The sequence below is a fragment of the Castor canadensis genome, chromosome 12 (assembly GCF_047511655.1).
Source record: "Castor canadensis chromosome 12, mCasCan1.hap1v2, whole genome shotgun sequence".
Lineage (NCBI taxonomy): Eukaryota > Metazoa > Chordata > Mammalia > Rodentia > Castoridae > Castor > Castor canadensis.
The window spans coordinates 8,319,082-8,338,154 of record NC_133397.1 but is presented as its reverse complement, the minus strand read 5'-3'; the positions used below and the strand labels follow the sequence as shown (position 1 = coordinate 8,338,154).

The window sequence follows — 19,073 nt, the reverse complement described above, 5'->3', positions numbered from 1 at the left end:
CACGTATCACTTAGTAGCAGCACTAAGCTTGCATTGAAAAGTGAAGTACACTCAAAAAATAATATTGAAGGCCTGGAAATGACAACTCTCCTCAGCCAATTAGGTAAAATGTAGTCCACTGTCTAGGACCAATGGGATCAGAGGTCACCCCAGGTAATCCTATGCTCTGGCACTCCAGCCTCCAGCCCATCTTCTGCCCACTGCCTGGCACAGTCACTGGGCCGGTGTGCCAAGGCCAGACTTGGGCTCAGGGCTTTCCCTGGCCTTAGAATGTGGGAGCAGGCCAGTGAGTCTGGCAGGAGAGGCCAGAGGTTATGGGTGGCCAGCCCTGTCAACACCAGGCACTGTCCTCCAGGAAGCTCTTAAGTTCAAGCTTGCAGTTAAGGTGTCTAGAATATCTAGTGTTGAAGATGATGCTGTCTGCTCCTGTGGAGATACTGGATGTTTGTAGACCTGGGATTTGTTGTGGCTGCAGCTGGTAGTTGCTGGCGGCTGATGCCTCTGGGAGGTGCTGGAGTTTTCTTGGAGGCTCCCATGGGAGGGGATCCAGGGTAAAGGGTGGTGTCCACACCAACTGTGCAGTAGGGTTACCCGGGAGCTTCTTACAAAGGTTGCTGGGCCCCACTCCAGGGTCTGGGGTAGGGTAGTGTTCTAGTAATAGAAAAAAAATCGGGAAAATCAAGTTCCCCAACTCAGTATAACAAAATATATTCTCACAGATGAAAGTTTTAAATGTAACATTAATTAGATCATGGAACTATTAAAAGGAAACATTTGAAGTCAAAAGGCAAGGGACAGATGGCAAAGCACAGCACAACTGGGAATGAATGGCTCATTTTCTTCATACTAAAAGGACTCCAGCCGGGTGCCAATGACACATCTGTAATCTTAGCTACTCAGGAAGCAGATGTCAGGAGGAAGATCATGGTTCAAAGCTAGCTCAGGCAAATAGTTTGTGAAACTCTCATCTTGGAAATAACCAACACACGCTAGGGTGGTGAAGTGGCTCAAGTGGTAGAGTGTCTGCCTAGCAAGCATGGGGCCTTGAGTTCAAACCCCAGTGCTGCTGAAATAATAAAAACAGCACCAATAAGTCCACAAAGGAGCAATCAAATGGAAAGTGGGTGTGACGTAAGCATGTTTCACAATAAAATACAACCTTTTGGAGCTGGCATGGTAACACCTGCTCCAATTCCAGCTACTTGGGGGACAAAAGGGATGAGGATTAAGGTTGGAGACTGGCCTGGGCAAAAAAAAAAAAAAGCACGAGACCCTCTCTGAATCATAAAAGCAAAAGGACTGGAGATACGGCTCAAGTGGTAGAGTGTGCTTTCACCTAGCAATTGCGAGGCCCTGAGTTCAGTTCCCAGTACTGCCAAACAATCTGAACGTGAACAGAAATGCCTTTCTCACCTGTCAGACTGGCAAAGATGAGTCCCTCCGCACACTGGTGGGTCAGCGGGCTTACATTACAGGTGCGATGTGAGAGGGACAGTGTTTTGGGGGCCACGCAGCGTTAACAATTCCCATCAGGGCTGGGGATGTGGCTGAAGTGGTAAGAGTGCTTGTCTAGCAAGTGTGAGGCCAACGGTTCAAATGCTAGGACTGCAAAAACAACACATTATCTTTGTACATTCTAAGAATTTCTCTGAAATACTCTTACAAGACAACTCATGGTGGCATTGTTTGTAAGAGGGTAAGTCAGAAATATGCAAGAGGGTTCTGATGAAATTATCACTGGAATGGGCTACACAGCTGTCAGGAGGAATGAGGCCAGCCTGTGGGTACTGATGGAAGTGTCTAAGCTAGGTTATGTGGAAGCAGTGAGGTATGGGACCTCAATAGGTTCCTAGTTAATGTAAAAATTAAAAACAGGCCAAAACAAAGCCCAACAGACTGTGTGTGTGTGTGTGTGTGTGCGTGTGTGTGTCTGTGTGTGTGTGTGAGAGAGAGAGAGAGAGAGAGAGAGAGAGAGAGAGAGAGAGAGAGAGAGAGAGGGAGAGGGAGCTGGAAGAATTTACAGAAACTGATAACTGGTTTGCCTCTAGACAGAAGGTTGAGGCCACTCCAGGGCCTCCATGGGCCACCTGGTGGAGCCACCCTCCTGCCCACTCAGCCTGAGCTCCACTCAGCCCAGCTCACTATGCCTCCATCACAGAAACCTCTTTGTCCAGGCTAGAACACCTCTGCTCACCCTTCCTCTCCATCCTATAGCCAGCAGTGAGGGTGGATGAAATTCTCCTCCTCCTAACAACAAGTTCTCGGGTATTTGCACTCAGTATGCTAAGTTCCAGGCGCCACAAATCCTCCCTTGTAGCAACCTGCCATGTAAGCACTGGCTCACCTCCCATCTGAGGAGGAGGTGGCCATGGTAATGCCCAGTGTGTGTGCATGGTGGAGGGGGTGGGGGTAGACCAGGGGTGTCTACCTCCAGGGTCAGTTCACAGCAGGTGTGAGGCTCCAGGGCCACAGGTGCTCTGGGAAGCTCCTGCTGATACCTCTTGGACAAGGACTGGGAATAGGAGGGAGAAAGAGGAATGAATGACCTTCTAGTCATGGCGTGGTTCTTCAGTAAGTGGCGGGTGGAGCAGGGGTCTGTTCGTTCCCAGGTCCTTACCTTGGAAGAGTCACTTGGCCTCTCTGGACTTCACCCATCTATAACAGAAGAGGCTGGTTTATCTGAAACTCACATTTACTGGGCACCTTGTGTTTTACCTGGCAACCCTATAAGACAGGGCCTCCGAGTCATAGGCACCACAGCACCTTCCATGTGCTGTGCGGCCATCTCAAGCAGATGCTGCTGTGGATCTCAGTATCCTCCTGTGTCAAACGGAATGGGAGACAGAGAGCTTCTTCCCAGAACAGACCCAGCATCTCGGCCCTACTAGGATCAGCACCCAGCCATGGCCACTGGGGGGCAGCAGCACGGCATGGTTAAGGTGCACTCAGGCAGCTCCCTCCCCCCACTCCCCAACCACAACAGGAGGCCTCTCATGGGCCAAGAGCTACAGACTCAGCCCCAGCAGGCCCCCCAGGCATTGAGGAGGGGGCTCCAGGCAGGCTTGTTCCACACCCCTTTCTCAGCTCCTGTAGTCCTGTAGACAGCCCTGCCCCATGCTGCAGAACCTCCAGGTGTTGGCCAGAGGATTCTCTTCAGCCTTAGATCCACTGTCCCTCTGCCTGTCCCTGCAATGGGTAATGCCTTTAGCCGCAGCCTCCTGAGGTGGCTTCAATCCTCCCCCCGAACCTGCACAGCACCTGATGCCTGCCTGCCTCTTCCTCACCACCCTAGAGGCACTATTCATGGTCTGCCTCACAGATCCAACCTCCCAAGAGCTACCCAAGGTTGCCGTTGTATGGTCTCCAGTCCACGCTCCTCCCACTTCATCTGGTGTGCCTGACCTGCACCTGTGGCCCCATACACAGAGCAGGGTTCAATGGAGCCAACGCCAGTGCCTAATTGCAAGTCCTCAGCCCTGAGTCTGAGATCAGGCCCTGCCCCTGGGGGTCCTCACACCCTGCCTCCAGCTCTGCAGCTGGCCAGTGTACAAGATCACAGCACCCCAGCTTTTAATGACGCAGGGCTCACGGGTGAGGACAGAGGCCTTGCCCAGTTAGAGTTATGTGTCTCATTCACAGCCAACGTGGTAGTAGCACCCAGATCTCCCAGGCTCTGTCGCAGGCCATAACAGAGTCGGGGAGGTCAGTGCACATGAAGGGTGGCTAAGCCCCATCCTTCTAGCAGCTTCTAGGGCCACATTCAGATCTGTGTTTCCTGGGCAGGACCACAGAAGGCTTGGGGAGTCTTGAGGCAGGCAGCGCCATCTTCCTGAGGATCTGCTGAATCCACGCACACACAGCCTTGCTAAGGCATGGAGTTTTTTATGTCTATCACAGAACAAGGGCACACATGCAGCTCCCCAGGAACTACCCAACTCTAAGTGCCTGCACAGGATGGCAGAGGTTCTGGGATCCCAGGGGCAAGAAGGCAGGGGCATGAGGAAGAGCAGGAACATCACAAATCCCCAGGGAAGGGCTGGAGGGGCACCCTCTAACATCCCCCTCCCTACTGCAAGAGCCTGCTCCTAGACAGCAGAAGAGCCCGTCACAGAACCACTGCTATGCAGGAAGAGGTTGGGTCCATTCTGGGTTTTTGACCCCTTTGGCCCTCTTGGCACATGGCTACCGTCTCTGGGGCTACTTCCCCTCTCTCAGGCAGCAGTGGACTCCGAGGGTCCATGATGACTTCAGTGATCTATGGCAGCAAGGCCCACTGGGATCCCCAGATTTTACAGAAGGCAGTTGTGACAATTTTATCTGTCAACCTGACTGGGTCACAAGGTGTCCACATATTTGGTCACATTTTTGTTCTAGGTGGGTCTGACAGGGCATTTCTGGATGAGATGACCACGGGAGTGGGGAACCTGAGGAAAGTTGACTGCCTTTCCAAGTCGGCCTCACTCAATCCACTGAAGGCTCCATAGACAGAAGGCTGAGCAACAGACAACAGTCTCTGCCCAACAGTCGGTCTTGAGCTCGGACACTGATCTCCTGCCTTCAGACTTGGGCTGCAACAACACCGTCAACTCTCCTGGGTCTCTGGCTTGCTGACTGCAGATCTTGGGATCTTTCAGCCTCCATAATCACACTCATGACACCCCATTTCTTAGGATCCATCCATCCATTCATCCATCCACCATTTATCAATCTGTCCATCTCTCCATCCATCCATCCACATCTCCCACTGCCTCTGTTCCTCTGAGGAACCTGATTCAGACAGTGCTCTTTCCTTTTCCATCTGCCAGATTAGACTCTGTTCCCTATGGTAACTGAGCCCACCCCACAACCAGCATGACTGATTTAGCCTTTGTCAGTCCCAGGTATGTTTTTGCAAACTCCAGCCACTCACTGTCTTGCCTCTTTGTAGCAAAGTGAACCTGCCCCCAGGTGTCCTGGCCTCGCCTTCTGCAGCCCATAAAGTTCAGCAGCTGTGGTCTGTGAGGCGTTTTACAGAGAAACAGCCCCTGCATCCCCACTGACGCAGAAGGGACTTGGCAGATAGACTCACCCTTTCTATTAAAAGAGGCAGGGAGTCTCAAGAGGTGTTAAAATGACTAAAATCAACAAGCCAGCTGCCATCACCAGAGTCCTGCTGAGAGGAAGCTCTGAGTGTGTGCTCTGCAAATGTGACCTTGTACTGTCCTGCTCTCTTCAGCTCTGGACAGGGGAGGCTACTGAGCCAGTGTCAGATACTGCAGTGCCTGTCTTTACACCAATACATCAGTTCTGTTTCTCCCTGGGCAACCCACCTTTTGGGGGAGGTGGGTACCTCCTCGACAAGTCTCAGTCATCTTATGCCCTCTGTCAGAACACGGGCCTGGGTGTAGACTGACAATGTTTCAGCCAATGAGACATGAGGCTGGCAGGGAGGGTTCTGGAAGAACAGCAGTTTCTCTTTCCTCTCTTTATGCTCCAGACTATGCCAGCCATGAGGTTCCCAGAAATGATTTTGAGGATAAAAGCTGACTCTGTGAGGCTGGGGTGGAGGGGGCAAAGGGGAAGGAACTGGGGGTGCTCCAGGACACCGAATCAGCCAAGCCCATGATATTCAGCCTTTGGTCTTCCGGGCACGTGAGACAAATGTCCCCATAGCTGAAGCAACTTCAGTGGTGCTTCTATTGCTGGGACCAGGTGAATGGGAGAGGAGGCAAGATGGGAAGGCAAGTTTGCCACCTCACGGTTGTGCTGATGCCCCAGGCCACTCTCCTGTTCCTGGCATGTGGCTTTCCTACTACCATGAAAGGATGAGGGAGGGAGGAGAAAGCATGACTGTCAGATCTTCTAAGGATAGTCATCTTTTGTTTCCATGAACATTTTTTGTCATCAGGCAGATATTAACAAGATCTGAGGACACAGTGATAGCTAGAGGGTATGGGGAGGGGGCACATTTACCAACAATTGTACCCCAGAGGATCTGCCTCTGCCGGACAGCACTGATAAGCCACAGCCGCAATGGGACTCCCACAGCAGACAGGAAACTCAGAGAACTCCATTTAGTTGATCATTTTAATACTGGAAGTGCCGACCAATCAACAGGGAGGACAGAACACTCACAAACGCCTGTGTTCACAGCGCAGAGGGCGGGGCCCCTCAGCCCTGGGCATGCATGCATCTCCTTTAGGACTGGGCAGATCGCGAATGTATAAATACCACAAAACAACCAGGCTCGGAGGGAGCACAGGCTACAAGGGGGACCATGCTGCAGAGGCAATCAGAGGCATTAAATACGGGACCTACATGTTACATTTCACTTCACCATATACACAATTTATATATTAAAAGGAGACCACAGTATATATACTCACAAGCGGCTTTGGTCAGAGAAAATGGAGGGAGGTGGAGCCATGCACAGGAAGGGCTTGCCTGTCTACTCTCCATCCATCTTTGTCCCCATCTAGCTCACAAAGTCACCTGGGATCACAAGATAAATGAGCTAGCCTCAGCAAAATCATGGGAAGTCCTGCCTAGCATTGGCCTCTGGGCTCTCCGTGGGCAGGGAGGTTCCCTGGAGCAGAGAACACTTGAACCAGTTTATGGAATCACATCCCTGGGAGTTGTCCTGGAAAGGACCAGAGCAGGTGGGAGGGGTGGGATGTTGCACTGGTCAGGTGGAGGAGGGAGGCACAGCCGGCCAGGCTGGGCAGCTGTGATGTGCTGCCTGGGCTCGGTCCCGGGAGAGCAGGAATGACTGCAGAGGCATCCACTTTTGCAAGCAAAGCTGAAACAGCATGACAGCCTGTTTCTCAGCAATGTCCCAAGGTTGGTTCCCTCAGAACTGACTGGCGCTGCTGGGGTCACACTGCAGCAAGCGCACGATGGAGGGGTCGCTCTTGGCACCTTTGATGAATTCTTCCAGGGACAGCTTGCCTGTAGGATGGGGACAGGAGAGAGCCATTAGCGATTCCTCTTTGTTCTCTGCACTTCCAGTGAGGATGGGAGCAATGCTTAGGTTAGAGACACCCCTTTGGTTGAAGTTCTGAGCCTTCTGGAAAACGAACAAAGGTCCAGTCTCCACTCACTTCTAGGGCATTTTTGTAAAAAAAAAAAAAAAAAGCCCTTGTGCTTTCACTGCTCCTAGCAAAGCAACTCCAAGTTCATACCTAAGAGGGCAGCAGGTCCTGGGGGGCTCATAGCGACTTAAATCCTTGCTTCACCAGACAGAAATGTGACATTTGCCCCTGACCATAAATAATTCAGGGCTATGAGGCCAGGCTGGCTGGGTGGTCCTGAGGCAGCTGCACCAACCACAGGCTGCAGCATCTGTCTGCTGCTTGGACCTGGGGAAGCACTTTCTGCCTCTGTAACGTTTGCCTGTGTCGCCCTCCTTCACCAGGGGCCAGGTTACCCTTATGATCCAGAGACAGAAACAAGGTTTCTAAAACAGAAGTGCTATAGAAATAAGTTGCAGAGAGCAATGCTGGTGACATGTAACCCCTCCTGGGAGGCAGACGAGGGTGATTTTTGTTGAACTGAGAGGCTTTTGAAGGTAAGCGGGGGGGTGGGGCTGGGCAGCCATTCTAACACCCCCAGCCGCTGAGGGTTGCAGAAAGCTGAGCTGTGGTGGGGAGATATTCTGATTGTGTGCTTCTCCTCTCACAGTCATTCTTTTTTTTGTGGGGGAGGGGTTCTTTGAGACAGGGTCTAGTTATGTAGCCTAGGCTGGCCTCACACTCAAGAGTCTCCTGCTTCTATCTCCCAAATGCTGAGATTACAGCCATGTGCCACCATGCCCGGCTCTCCCACAATCACTCTTAATGAGCCCACTGTGGTCATCAGTGTACCTTTTCTGCTACTCAGCAAGCCAGACACATGTTTACAGTTCTGCCCATTTGGATGTGGCCACCAGGAGAAGGACTGGGGCTCTGGAGGTGGCTTTATAGTTAACTTCCAAGGCAGAAGGAGGGCCCAGGTTTGTGGTGGCCTGTTGTCTGCGGCAGGGCCGCTGAGGAGGTACTGTAGGTCTCTGTGTTTGCTGTGTGAAGAGCACTGATTGCATTCTGTTGGGCAGTGGCCCAAGTAACGAAGACGTATGTAGCAAAGGCTGAGCGCAGGGTGGAAGCCATGTACCATGCATGGCCAGCCCCGACCACTGTGCGTTTCAGGGTCTCCTCTCTAATTTATAATAATGGCAGCTCTCAAAGGGTGACTGGGAAGAAGCATTTGAGAGGCTGCACTGCACTGGAGGACTCACTGGCCACTGCTACGAAGCCAGTTATGGGGATATTCCTCCCACCCACTGCTGGACAGGGATGTGCTGGCCTTGTGGATCTTCAGCAGGGGTAAGGAAGGGCAAAATGGCTTCTCTCAGATGAACTTGACGTCTCTAGGGGCCAGGGAAGGGAAGGCTGACCATGCCCTCAGCAGAGGTCTCCTGAACCCTGGGCCAATGCAGAGAGCAGAGGCCAGCCTGTTGTTCTCCTTACTGTCAGTGAGACTTTTACCAACCACTCTTCTGCTGCTACCCCTCAGGTGGGAGGCACCAGGTGCATCTCCTCACAGTGTGGAAAATCTCGGGGTCCTGCACCCCAGGCTTTCCTAGCCCAAAGTCAGGGAGGGCTGGGCCAGTGCAGGTCGGCCTCTGGATGGGAGGCTTTGAGGGCTATAGATGCTCCAGCCCTCCTCCTGGCTGGGAGCAAGGTGGCAGGGCGTGGGGGTCCCCAAGTTCTGTTTGTCCCACATGCATATACAGGACAAGTTAACAGGGGACAGTGACAGACCTGTGCCTTGGGGGAAGATATCAGATTACCCGAGTGGCCTGGACAGCTATGGTCTCCTTGGGGCTGGGGAGGGAACTGTGGGGGGCTGCCTGTTCCCGAGCAGATCCTGAAGAAGCCCCTGCCCACCTCTGCCGTTCCTCTATCCTGAGTCCCGGCCACACTCAGCTTCTCTGAAGCACCCCCTTTCTTTGCCCCCCAGGCTCCTTGACTGATGGGTCACTAGGCTCACAGGAGGTGGCACTCTGCTTAATGGGCACCTTAGCAAGTGATGGACACCACCCACGTTCACCAGCAAAGCCAGGTACACAGTGTGGGCTCAGCTAGTCCTCTGAAGTGGTGTGTCGGGTGAGCAGGGTGGGGCAGCCAGCCAGGGGACACGCACAAACCACGAGGTCAGGAACAACAGCTGTAACTGTGGGGTACTCAGCCCTGTGCTAAGAGCTCTGTAGGCATCGTGCCACTGAAGCCTCTCAACCACGTGAGAGTAGACTCATCAGCCCTGTTTTACAGAGGAGCAAACTGAGGCTGGGGAAGCCAAGACTAAGTTTGGTATACTGAAACCCAAAGCCTGTGCCTCTCGCTATGCGGGAGAATGGAAAACACATTTAAAATCAGCCAAAGGCAATGTGAGGCCGTCTTGTTTTATGTGTGAGCGTGGCTTGAAAATTGTTCCCTTGCTGTCTGGAATGCTTTTGGCTGTCTCCAGTTCCAGGAATACCTCGTCTCCCTGCTGGGCTCCGTCCTTAATTCACCTGCACAGTGCACTTAAGACTCCACAAGGCATTTTCTTATGCATTAGCGTAGTTTTAATCTCAACACAACCCAGGGAGCACTTTCTTTTCTTAATGCTGCATTTCTTTGTGGGTCAAAAGCAAATCTGTCCTGGCTCTTTAGCTATGCCAACAAGCGGAATCAACGTGTCCCATACTGCCTTGCCCCAATGAGGTCCTACTAGAACCTCACAGCTGGTGCAGAGGAGAAAATGGGGCGCATCCTTGTGACTGTTGGCCCCTCCATCCCCACTGAGACCCGCCTTTCTGCAGCAGTGGCTGGACCCCAGAGCCTCAGACATAGTAGCTGTAAGCAGACAAGAACATGTGCTGTACACATCCTGACAGCTGCCCCTGGACCCCTGGGACATCTGGGGCACCTTGCACCTTAAGGTGATGGCCAGAGAGGCCTAGCCAGCTTCCCAGATTCCTATGACCTGGGACCCTTTGCTCTAACCCTTTCAGCCCAGGGACCATTAGCACGCCTGTCTTCCCTCCCCCAAACACCCCATGGGAATATTAGTATCCCTGATACTGGAGCTATGGCTCCAGGGGCCACCAGCAGGCCTACAGCGATAAGCTGGCCATAATGCCATGGGCAGGGAGCAGGATGCAGGATGGTGACCGTGACTCTGAATTCTGGTCTTCCCTCAGCACAGCCACACCAGGTGGGCAGGAGGACTGTTGATGACTGAGGGGCTGCAGAGAGAGAGGGAGAGTCCCAACACATCTGTGTGCTACCCACAGTGTCACACACACAAACAGTAACCCCTCATCCCCCTACCATCGTTGTTCGTGTCCATCTGCCTGAAGATCTTGTCTGTCCGTTTCTCTGGAGTAGACTCGTCCTCTGGCATTTTCATCACTGAGGACACCATTTTGTAGATGGCCTGGAAATCAGTGCATAAAAGAGTACTCAGGAGATATTCCTGGATGGATGGGACAAGGATTTCACCTTCTACCCAGACCTTGGCAAGGCACAAATAGATGGGAGCACCACCTAGAGGCCTATAACCCTTCCTTTACCAGAAGAGTGAATCTCATAGATGGGATTTTGAGTAAAGAAAGACAGACATGCTGAAGTGAAGTTTATGAGCACACAAAAGCAACTCCGTTGTGACAGTGGAAGGCTGGAGGTAGGGGTGGGATAGTTCCAGGATGGTGTTTAAGGAACCTTCTAGTGAGCCGGGAATGCCAAGGCTGATGGCCTCATAGGCATTCAAGGTCAGCCCACGATTTCTGCAGGTTCTGAATCTGGAGACTCAACCAACCGCAGATAGCAAATATTCAGGGAAAATAAGTTGCATCCGTACAGAACACTTACAGCCTTTTTGCCTTGTTATTATTTCCTAAAGAATACAGTGTAACAACTATTTCCCTAGCATTTACATTGTATTAGGTTTCCTCAGTCATGTATACATGATTTAAAGCATGGGAGGAAATGCGTAGGTTGCATGCAAGAATTACACCATTTCATCAATTACCATGCCATTCTGGTATCTGCAGGCGGCCCTGGAACTTGCCACCCACAGACACCAATTCTTAGCTTGGTTAATTCTTAGGAAATCATCTCTCTGAGCCTCAGCTCATGAAATGCAGACAAGTGGCCATTTCATGGGGTTGTGAAGATGGAAATTGACCAATGTGCTCAGCGAGGGCCTGATGTATGGCAAGTGATCAATAAATGCTGGCATTTATCATTGCTCTTTGCAAGGACAGGTGACAGCTGATCACTTTCAATAGGGCACCAGGTAGCAACCTGACCCAAATGACCACATGTTATGGTGAATATAGGATAAAGAGCACATGAGAGGGTGTGAGGGGTCGGCCTGCTTTGGTGGGCCCAATGTTCCCGGTCGCCCTGGCCCCGTACACCCCAAACCACCCTCCATAGGGCCAAAACCTGCACGATCTCCAGCATCTCGCTGCGGCTGATGTAGCCATTGCCGTCCAGGTCGTACATGCTAAAGGCCCATTTGAGCTTCTGTTCCAGCTTGCCCCTTGAGGTCACGCTCAGGGCAATGATGAACTCCCGGAAGTCGATGGTGCCATCACTGTTGGTGTCAAAGGTGCGGAAGACGTGCTCAGCGAACTTGGAGGCATCACCATAAGGGAAGAAGTTGGCGTAGATCTTCTTGAATTCATCCACAGTCAGGTGGCCGGTGGGGCAGTCCTTCAGGAAGCCCTTGTACCACTCCTGCAGCTCGTGGTCAGTGAATTCTGTGTTCTCCCGAAGGTCCTGCAGCACCTCGGGCCGAAGCTTGCTGTTCTGTTTGCCCATGGTGGTCGATGGCAGTGACTACACCTGAGAGAAATGGGGTCAGCTGTGGACATTTGGGCACCCAGGGTCTAGCTCCTACCACCTGCCATCGCCAAGCTAGCTGAGCAATGTCCCTTGTGTGTCCTCGGCCACAGGCTGGAGGGGTCCAAACAAGACCAGCATTGGCACGCATGGAGTTTCATCCCATCTCAGATCTGTCTGTGGGAAGGTCCTCCATTATTCCATGCATCATAAAGAAAGCTAGGATAATCCAATTAAATCAAAGCAGCCACTCTCACATGGCAAGACACAGATTAACTTCAAGCATGTAGACATGAAGACTAAAAGACAACCTGAAATCAGGATTGGAGTGAGGCACTGCCAAATGTCCACTAGGATTCTAACAGACGCAGGAATTCAAAAAAGCCCTCATCCTCATCATCTCAGGGCAAACTGGTCACATTGACCCAACCCAGACCCTTTGTTCCAAGTAATTCTTTTCTCTTTTGGACACCACGATGTTTTAATCTTTAGAAGATATGTCCGGATCGGACCAAGCGTGGTGAGGCACATCTGTATTTGCAGCTACTTGGGAGGCAGTGGTAGGAGGATCTCTGTTTAAGGCCAGTAAGGCAAAAGTGCAAGACCTTATCTAGAAAATAAACTAAAAGGACTAGGGTGTGGCTCAAGTGGTAGAGCGCGAGTGTGAGGTCGAGTTCAAACCTCAATACTGCCCTCCCCCCAAAAAAGAATGGAAAGAAAAAGAAAAGGTGTCCAGAAACTTTTCTAGATTCCCCCTCCCCCGCCCCGGACACACACACACACACACACACACACACACACACACACACACACACACACCCCTTTTTATTTTGCCTTTGAAATATTGCTCTGGCAGGGGAAGATTTAGACTTAAGTTAAGCAGCAAATGTTGTCCTAAATGTTAACAGAAAGAATGAGGACTGGGTTGCATTTGAAAGCATACACCTCCCTGGGCAGTTTTTCATGAGGCCATGTGTTGCCATGGGACATTTGTACAGCTCTCACTTCACTACCTCATTTTATTTTCTGTCTTTAGCAGTAGCACACATACATGGTTTAATCATTTCGAAATTGAAGCAAACAGAAGAATGGGGGGGGGGGAGCAGATGTCTCCTACCCAAGACCCAGAGGAAACCACTTTGAACTGCTACATTTATGAGTTCTCAATAAGCACGCACTGGATCCCTGTTAGGAAAGGTAAGAAATGCACCTCACCCGTGTTGCTCCTTCCTCTCTTCTCTGCCTCCTTTCCAGGTTTGATTACCTTTGTGTATACATGTTTTTGTTTTTAATTTATCTGTATGACTTTAACTGATATTACATACTGGAAATTCCCTTTGTAATCTTTAGATAGGTAGACAGGGCAATTTGACATTATCTTTCAAAACTACACACACACACATTTGCTTTGACCCTCTCACTTTGAGAAACAGCTACAGATAATCCCACCTGTGCAAATAACATGTACACAGGCTCCAGCCAACATTACTGTTCCTAGCAACAAACAACCTGGATGCCCTGCTATGTCCTGGTAAGAAATAATAAGATGTATCTTCAAGAATCAAGCCTATAATCCTAGTTACTCAGAAGGCAGAGATCAGGAGGATTGAAGTTTGAGATCAGATCGGGCAAAAAGTTTAAAAGATTCCATCCTAATAAAAGCTAGGTGTGGTGGCATGCCATGTGTCGTTCCAGCTACATAGGAAGCATAAATAGAAGGGTCATAATCCAAGCTGCCCAGCACAAATTCAAGACTCTATTCAAAAGATATCTATAACAAAAAGGGCTGGTGGAGTGGCTCAAGTGGTAGAGCACCTGCCTGGCAAGCACAAAACCCTGAATTCAGAACCCTAGTACCACCAAAAACAAACAAATAAAAAAAAACATATCTTCAAAGAGTTGTACACAACAGCACACAGAGCTTGCTACCATTTGTGAAAACAGAAAAAAAAAATACATGTACACCTGTGTTAGAGTTTCTGAAAGGACTTACTAGAAATGGTAACACTGGCCAGAAGATGAAAGGTAACTGGATGGACAGAGGCCTCCTGGTGTTTTTTCCTGTATGCCCTTTTGCAAAGTTAAGATTTTGAACCATGTCCATATTTTCTAGTCAAAGAATAAATACCCAAAACTTACAATCACCAGGCCTCTATTTCTTGACTGGGCACCAGGACACAGACCTCTCGATTCTCTCCCTGGGAGGACAAACTGTTGGTTCCTTTCTCCTTTCTCCACATCTGGCTTCCATCCTTGGAGCGTCTCTTTCATATCAAGATTTGCAACCCTGTCCTTCTGCTTTACCCACAGGTTGATCCAAACATGTGGAAGCCAGCCGAGCTGTACATGACCTGGTTCTCAGTTTCCTGCTAGGGCATTCTGCACTGTGGGAAGGGTCCTGACCAGCCATAGCCAGCTCCAAACATGCAGCCTGTGAGGTCAACCTCTCCAGCTGCAGTGAGTTTGTCTGCCATTAGAACAAATGTGGCCCCTAGTCCATGGAGGAGCTGAGGGTCACATTAGACCTAAAACAGATGTACAGATGGGGGCCCTTCCCCACCGTCTCTGCCACCCATGCTCTGAACAACCTTAGGGCTTGCGTGCCTGCCGTGGTGCTCTGGGATGCTAGAAAATGTTCTGGTTTTATCATAGATAATTCACTTCAGAAATTCAGATACAAAATAGTGGAAGCCACACTTGAAACTTGATGAGTGAGGGGATGGCTCACAGGTAGGGGTGCACCTGAGGGTGGTGGCTGGTCCAAAGACCTCCCAAACTGATCAAGCAAGACAGGTTGTCATAAAAGTGTTGTCCAGGGTGCTCCAGGAATGACAGTGAAGAGCAGGTGGCTGTCCATGAAGGGAAGGGCAATGGGGGGATGGTGGTTCTGGAGGATGGTAGGGAGGGAGGCTGAGCTGAGTGTGGCAGGTGACAACCAGGATGACACTGTTGGTAGAGGGCCTACAGCTGGGAGACAAGATTGTGTGAACCAAGGCCCCACTGGGGCTTCTGTGGGGTGAGGGTGGATGTGGCAGGGGTGGGGAGCAAGGGGGCTGCTACTCAAATAAAGGTACAGGGGAGGAGGGAAGGTTCTGTTTCTGGCACTGGTACCACTTGGCTCTGAGGCCTTCATTCCTGGCAATCAGAGGTATCCCTCAACTCTGGGGCCCACCTTCAGGGAGCCATGGAGCTGATGTCAAGGGGACTTGGGGCTAGGTCTGCCTGGCTGTGGGTGGCCAGAGGGGAGGCTGGGGTGTGTGTGTGTGTGTGTGTGTGTGTGTGTGTGTGTGTGTGTGTGTGTGTGTAATGTGGTACTACTGCATCACCATTGCGGGCCGATTGTCTCTTCTTTCCTGATGAGCTTTCCTGCACTTTGCATCATCAGAATAGCCCCTTCTGGTGTGTTCCAGGCTGAGAGCTGAGGACGGTGAGGTCAGGATGCACTTACATCACCAGGCACACACTGCCAGTTTGCCTCAGTGTTCCTCCAGATGCCAGACTCAGAGTGGCTGCTCTGCAAGCGTTTGCAGAGGAAGCTCCAGGTTGTGAAGCTGGCCACACCGTAAGCAAACCACAGAAGACAGTGGGTGGAGCACCTCTGGGAGAGGCTGACAGCTTTCCCAGCTCCATCTCACGTGTCCCAAACACAGACACTTGTGAGCACAGGACCCTGCCTTCACACTTTACCTGTTCTCTGGTGTTCAGCCAGGCCTAGCAGACTGGGTGTTTTGTGTTGGTTTAGGGCCTCCTTGTTATATGCCGGGGCTGTGAAGATCCAGTCTCTCAAGCACAAGGTAAAACTTCTTTGACTACGAGCCGCCTGCAAGGCAGCCTGTAGGGGACTCTTCGCAAGAGTAGAAAGCCTCTTGGCCCATGGAGGTAACCCCAAATGTGTGCTTCCCAGTACTTGATGGGCCAGAGCGTTCTCCTGACTCTCCTCATCTGACACTGAATCAGAATCATCTCCGGACTGAACTTTACTTTTAAGGTGGGGCTGGCGGCTCAGCGTCTCCACCGCCCGCAACATCTTGTCACTGCCTCTCACACTCCTGTGTGACTGTCGTAAGGGTGAGTCCCACATCCCGGCTCGGCTACCAAGGACGAGAATCTTTTATTTCTTACTTTTATTTCCTTACTTTATTATAACCTCTCCCTATTATCCTATATTTCTTCTTCTACTGTATTCTACTGTATAATTCTTTTTCTACTGTATAATTCTTCTTCTATATTTTTCCCTTTTACCTAACTTCTTTAACATAGCTTTTTTAAAGCCTATATTTAGAATTTCCCATGTTTTACATCTGACTGTATTCAATTCACTCTCCCTCTCACTTTTCTTATTTTTCTATTCCTTGCTTATTTTTCATTTCTCCATTACGTGTGCGCTTCCCAGAGAGTGTCTCCTCGTCTCAGGCTTTGAGTTTCCCTGAAGTTAGGTCCCCATTTGGGCACCACCTGGAGCGAGCTTTTTCACACTCCTGTTTCTCTTGACCTAAGTGGGGGCAATGGGAGATGCAGAAAACAAGCACAAAGCTGGGCCAGGTGTGCTGGGTGCTCGGAGGGAGATGCACAGCAGCCTTGTTGCTTTTTTACTCTAATAAATCTTCTTTTACTTTGCTTGTTTTTTCTATCTTTAAAACCTTACTTTTAAAGTCTCTTTCCTTAGACACACTCTGTCCCATGTTTTCTTTTAGCTTTTCTTTAGCATAATCTCTCTTAAAGTCTTGGTGCTCAGACTTGCAGACACACAACAGCAGCCAGGTCTAAAAACTGCATTAGTATAACTCTTAAAGTCCTGGTCCTTAAGACTTGCACCGTCCCATGTTCTTTTTGGCTTTTCTTTAGCTTAGCTTTTCTAAAGTCTATGTATAAAGTTCTTGGTGCAGAAAGCTGCTTTGGTGGAGACACACAACAGCCAGTGGCAGCGGCAGCCAATCAAAATCCCCCATCAAAAACCTTCCCTCAATCCCCCATCAAAAAACCCTCGCATGCTCCCTCAGCAGGTCTTTTATATCCAGTGATAAACAAGGAGGTGGAAAAACAGTTCGCGGGGAGGGGAGTGACACTGTAACAAGAGAAACTTGCATTCCTACTTCTCTGAAAGTAAACAACTTAGGAAAACCAGCTGTGCTGCATTTTGCACTTCGCTCTCTTCTGCGGCTGGGGCCATGCCAAATTCAGCCTGTAGATCACTAAGCACCACTATGCTTATGTCAAGGTCTCAGGTTTCTCGTAATCTGCTCCACGCACACACACACTTGCTTGCTTTCAGGCCTCACTAGTTTTGGGACAGAGAGGTTTTCACGAAGTTGGCATCCAGCAGAGTCTGAGTACCCTCCCTGGATGCGAGGGATGGCTCATGCATCAGAAAAAGGAGCCTCCAAACTGTGTCCTCACAGCCCGGGGGCCTTCCTGGAGGCCCATGGAATGGAGAGACGGAGGGAGCAGGAAGGACTCCAGACCTCTGGTAGCATCTCTGACCTGAGCAGCCCTTACATTCAAAGGAAGGATTCTGATGATGAAAACATCAGACACCCACACCATGAGGCCTTGAATCAATGGCATAAACACCGCAGAAGGATGTGGAAGACGAAACAGGGATCTCAGAACAATGGAAAGTTCTTGTCCCTTTCTCTTGAAGACAAACAAACAAACAACAAAAGACAAAAACTCCCATCCCTATAACAACAAGGAGAACAAGAAGCAAAACAAAGGCCATGCCTATGACCTCGACAATGTCCAAGAGATGGTATCTATGACCTCAAGTCCCAGCACACACCAGTAGGAAGGGGGCAGGGAGAGGACAAATGGCTGAGCATAACCAAGGGAGTCAAATCTGGGTGCCTACAGAGGGGAGAGCAGAAGAACTGGGCCAACTGGTGCCCAGTTTCAGAAGGCTCAGGGACCAAGGTCCCCAGTGCTTCAGGCAGCATGGGGATATGATTTGAAAACACAATGATCCTGGGCTTACCACAAGGTTATGTCAGACACCTGACATAAGTTGAGAGTATCCTAAGTAGGAAATGCACTGACTAACCCTAACATACCCAGCAGCACAGCTCACCACACCCTGCACTGGAGTCTCCAGGGCTTTCCCTGTGATCACAGGGCCAACTGGGAGCTGGAGCCCACTGTCTCTGCCCAGCATCAAGGAAGAGGATGGTAAGCATAATGCTAGCCTGGGAAAAGATCAAAATTTAAAATATGAAGTACAGTTTCTACTGAATGTGTATGGCTTTGGCACCATAAAATTGAAAAATCACAGGTTGAACCACTGCAAGCCAGGATCATCAGTATGTGAATGAAACAGAGCCTGAGTGGGAGCAGAGACTACCTGCTCTTCTTACCCTGGCTCCTTTTCCTCCTGACCACATTGCTGGACTATATTTCCCAGCATCCCTGTAGTCAGGTGGACCCATGTGATTGTGACTGGTCAATGGGACAGATGGTGATGCCCACCATTTCCACATGGCCCTCAAGTGGTGCAGCCCTGCTCCACACTCTTTCCTGCCTCCAGCTGGATGCAACTCAGAGGCCTCAGAGGGCCCAGACCCTATTGACCTTCTCAGTCCATAGGTAATGACTGGAATGCCAACCTCCTCAGTCCTCCTTAGGATGGTGCAAGACTGGTATGTTCTAGGTGCAGAGGGTGGGGAGTCACCTAATGTGTATCACTTGTGCCTCTGGGTACTAGGACTTAACTCTTTCCTGAAACCCCAGTGGAGAAGGGGTGCTGGAAGGAAGATCTGCTAAAAGGAAGAAGCCCCAGTCCTTGAGAGAATGCACGGAGTAGAGCCCTTCCCTTCCTAGTCTTATCTCATCATTAAATCGATCAGGAAATATACCTCTACTGTGTTATCAGGGTGGTCACAGCAGTTAGCCAGTCCTGACCATCAGGTTACTGTTTTCCATCTCTAAATGGGAGGACAGGGGAACAACATCAGGCCAAGAGGAAGCAGGCTGAAGAGCCAGCAGCAAAGGGGGGAGTCAAGGGAAAGTCTGCTCTTTCCAACAGAGCCCCCAGCCTTCTTTCCCTGCCAGAGCAAGCATGAGGCTGGCCAGGATCCACCCACATAAAGCATGGAGAGTGGCTCTCCAGAAAAACGGAAACCATAGCACAGCACCAGTCTGGGCACAGAGTGGGTGACTAGGTGGTTTCCCTAGGAAGTTGGCATTTGGGGTCCAAAGTGAAGAATTAAGAGATTTGAAAGGCTGTTGGAGGCT

The 19,073-nt window shown here is 50.5% G+C and overlaps 1 protein-coding gene across 8 annotated transcripts in view; it reads right to left on the bottom strand.

Annotated features, from left to right (window-relative positions):
* Positions 1-6,048: 6,048 nt before the first annotated feature.
* The window catches only part of Hpcal1 (hippocalcin like 1), a 100,159-nt gene continuing 87,134 nt past the window's right edge, over positions 6,049-19,073 (bottom strand). For all 8 annotated transcript variants that reach the window (XM_074049160.1, XM_074049163.1, XM_074049162.1 and 5 more), the window contains 3 exons: positions 11,451-11,852; positions 10,332-10,437; positions 6,049-6,927 (listed from right to left, as the gene is read on the bottom strand). In XM_074049160.1, the coding sequence (XP_073905261.1) occupies positions 6,830-6,927; positions 10,332-10,437; positions 11,451-11,828 (582 nt within the window). In that variant the 5' untranslated portion in view covers positions 11,829-11,852 and the 3' untranslated portion in view covers positions 6,049-6,829. The remainder of the gene's footprint in view (positions 6,928-10,331; positions 10,438-11,450; positions 11,853-19,073) is intronic.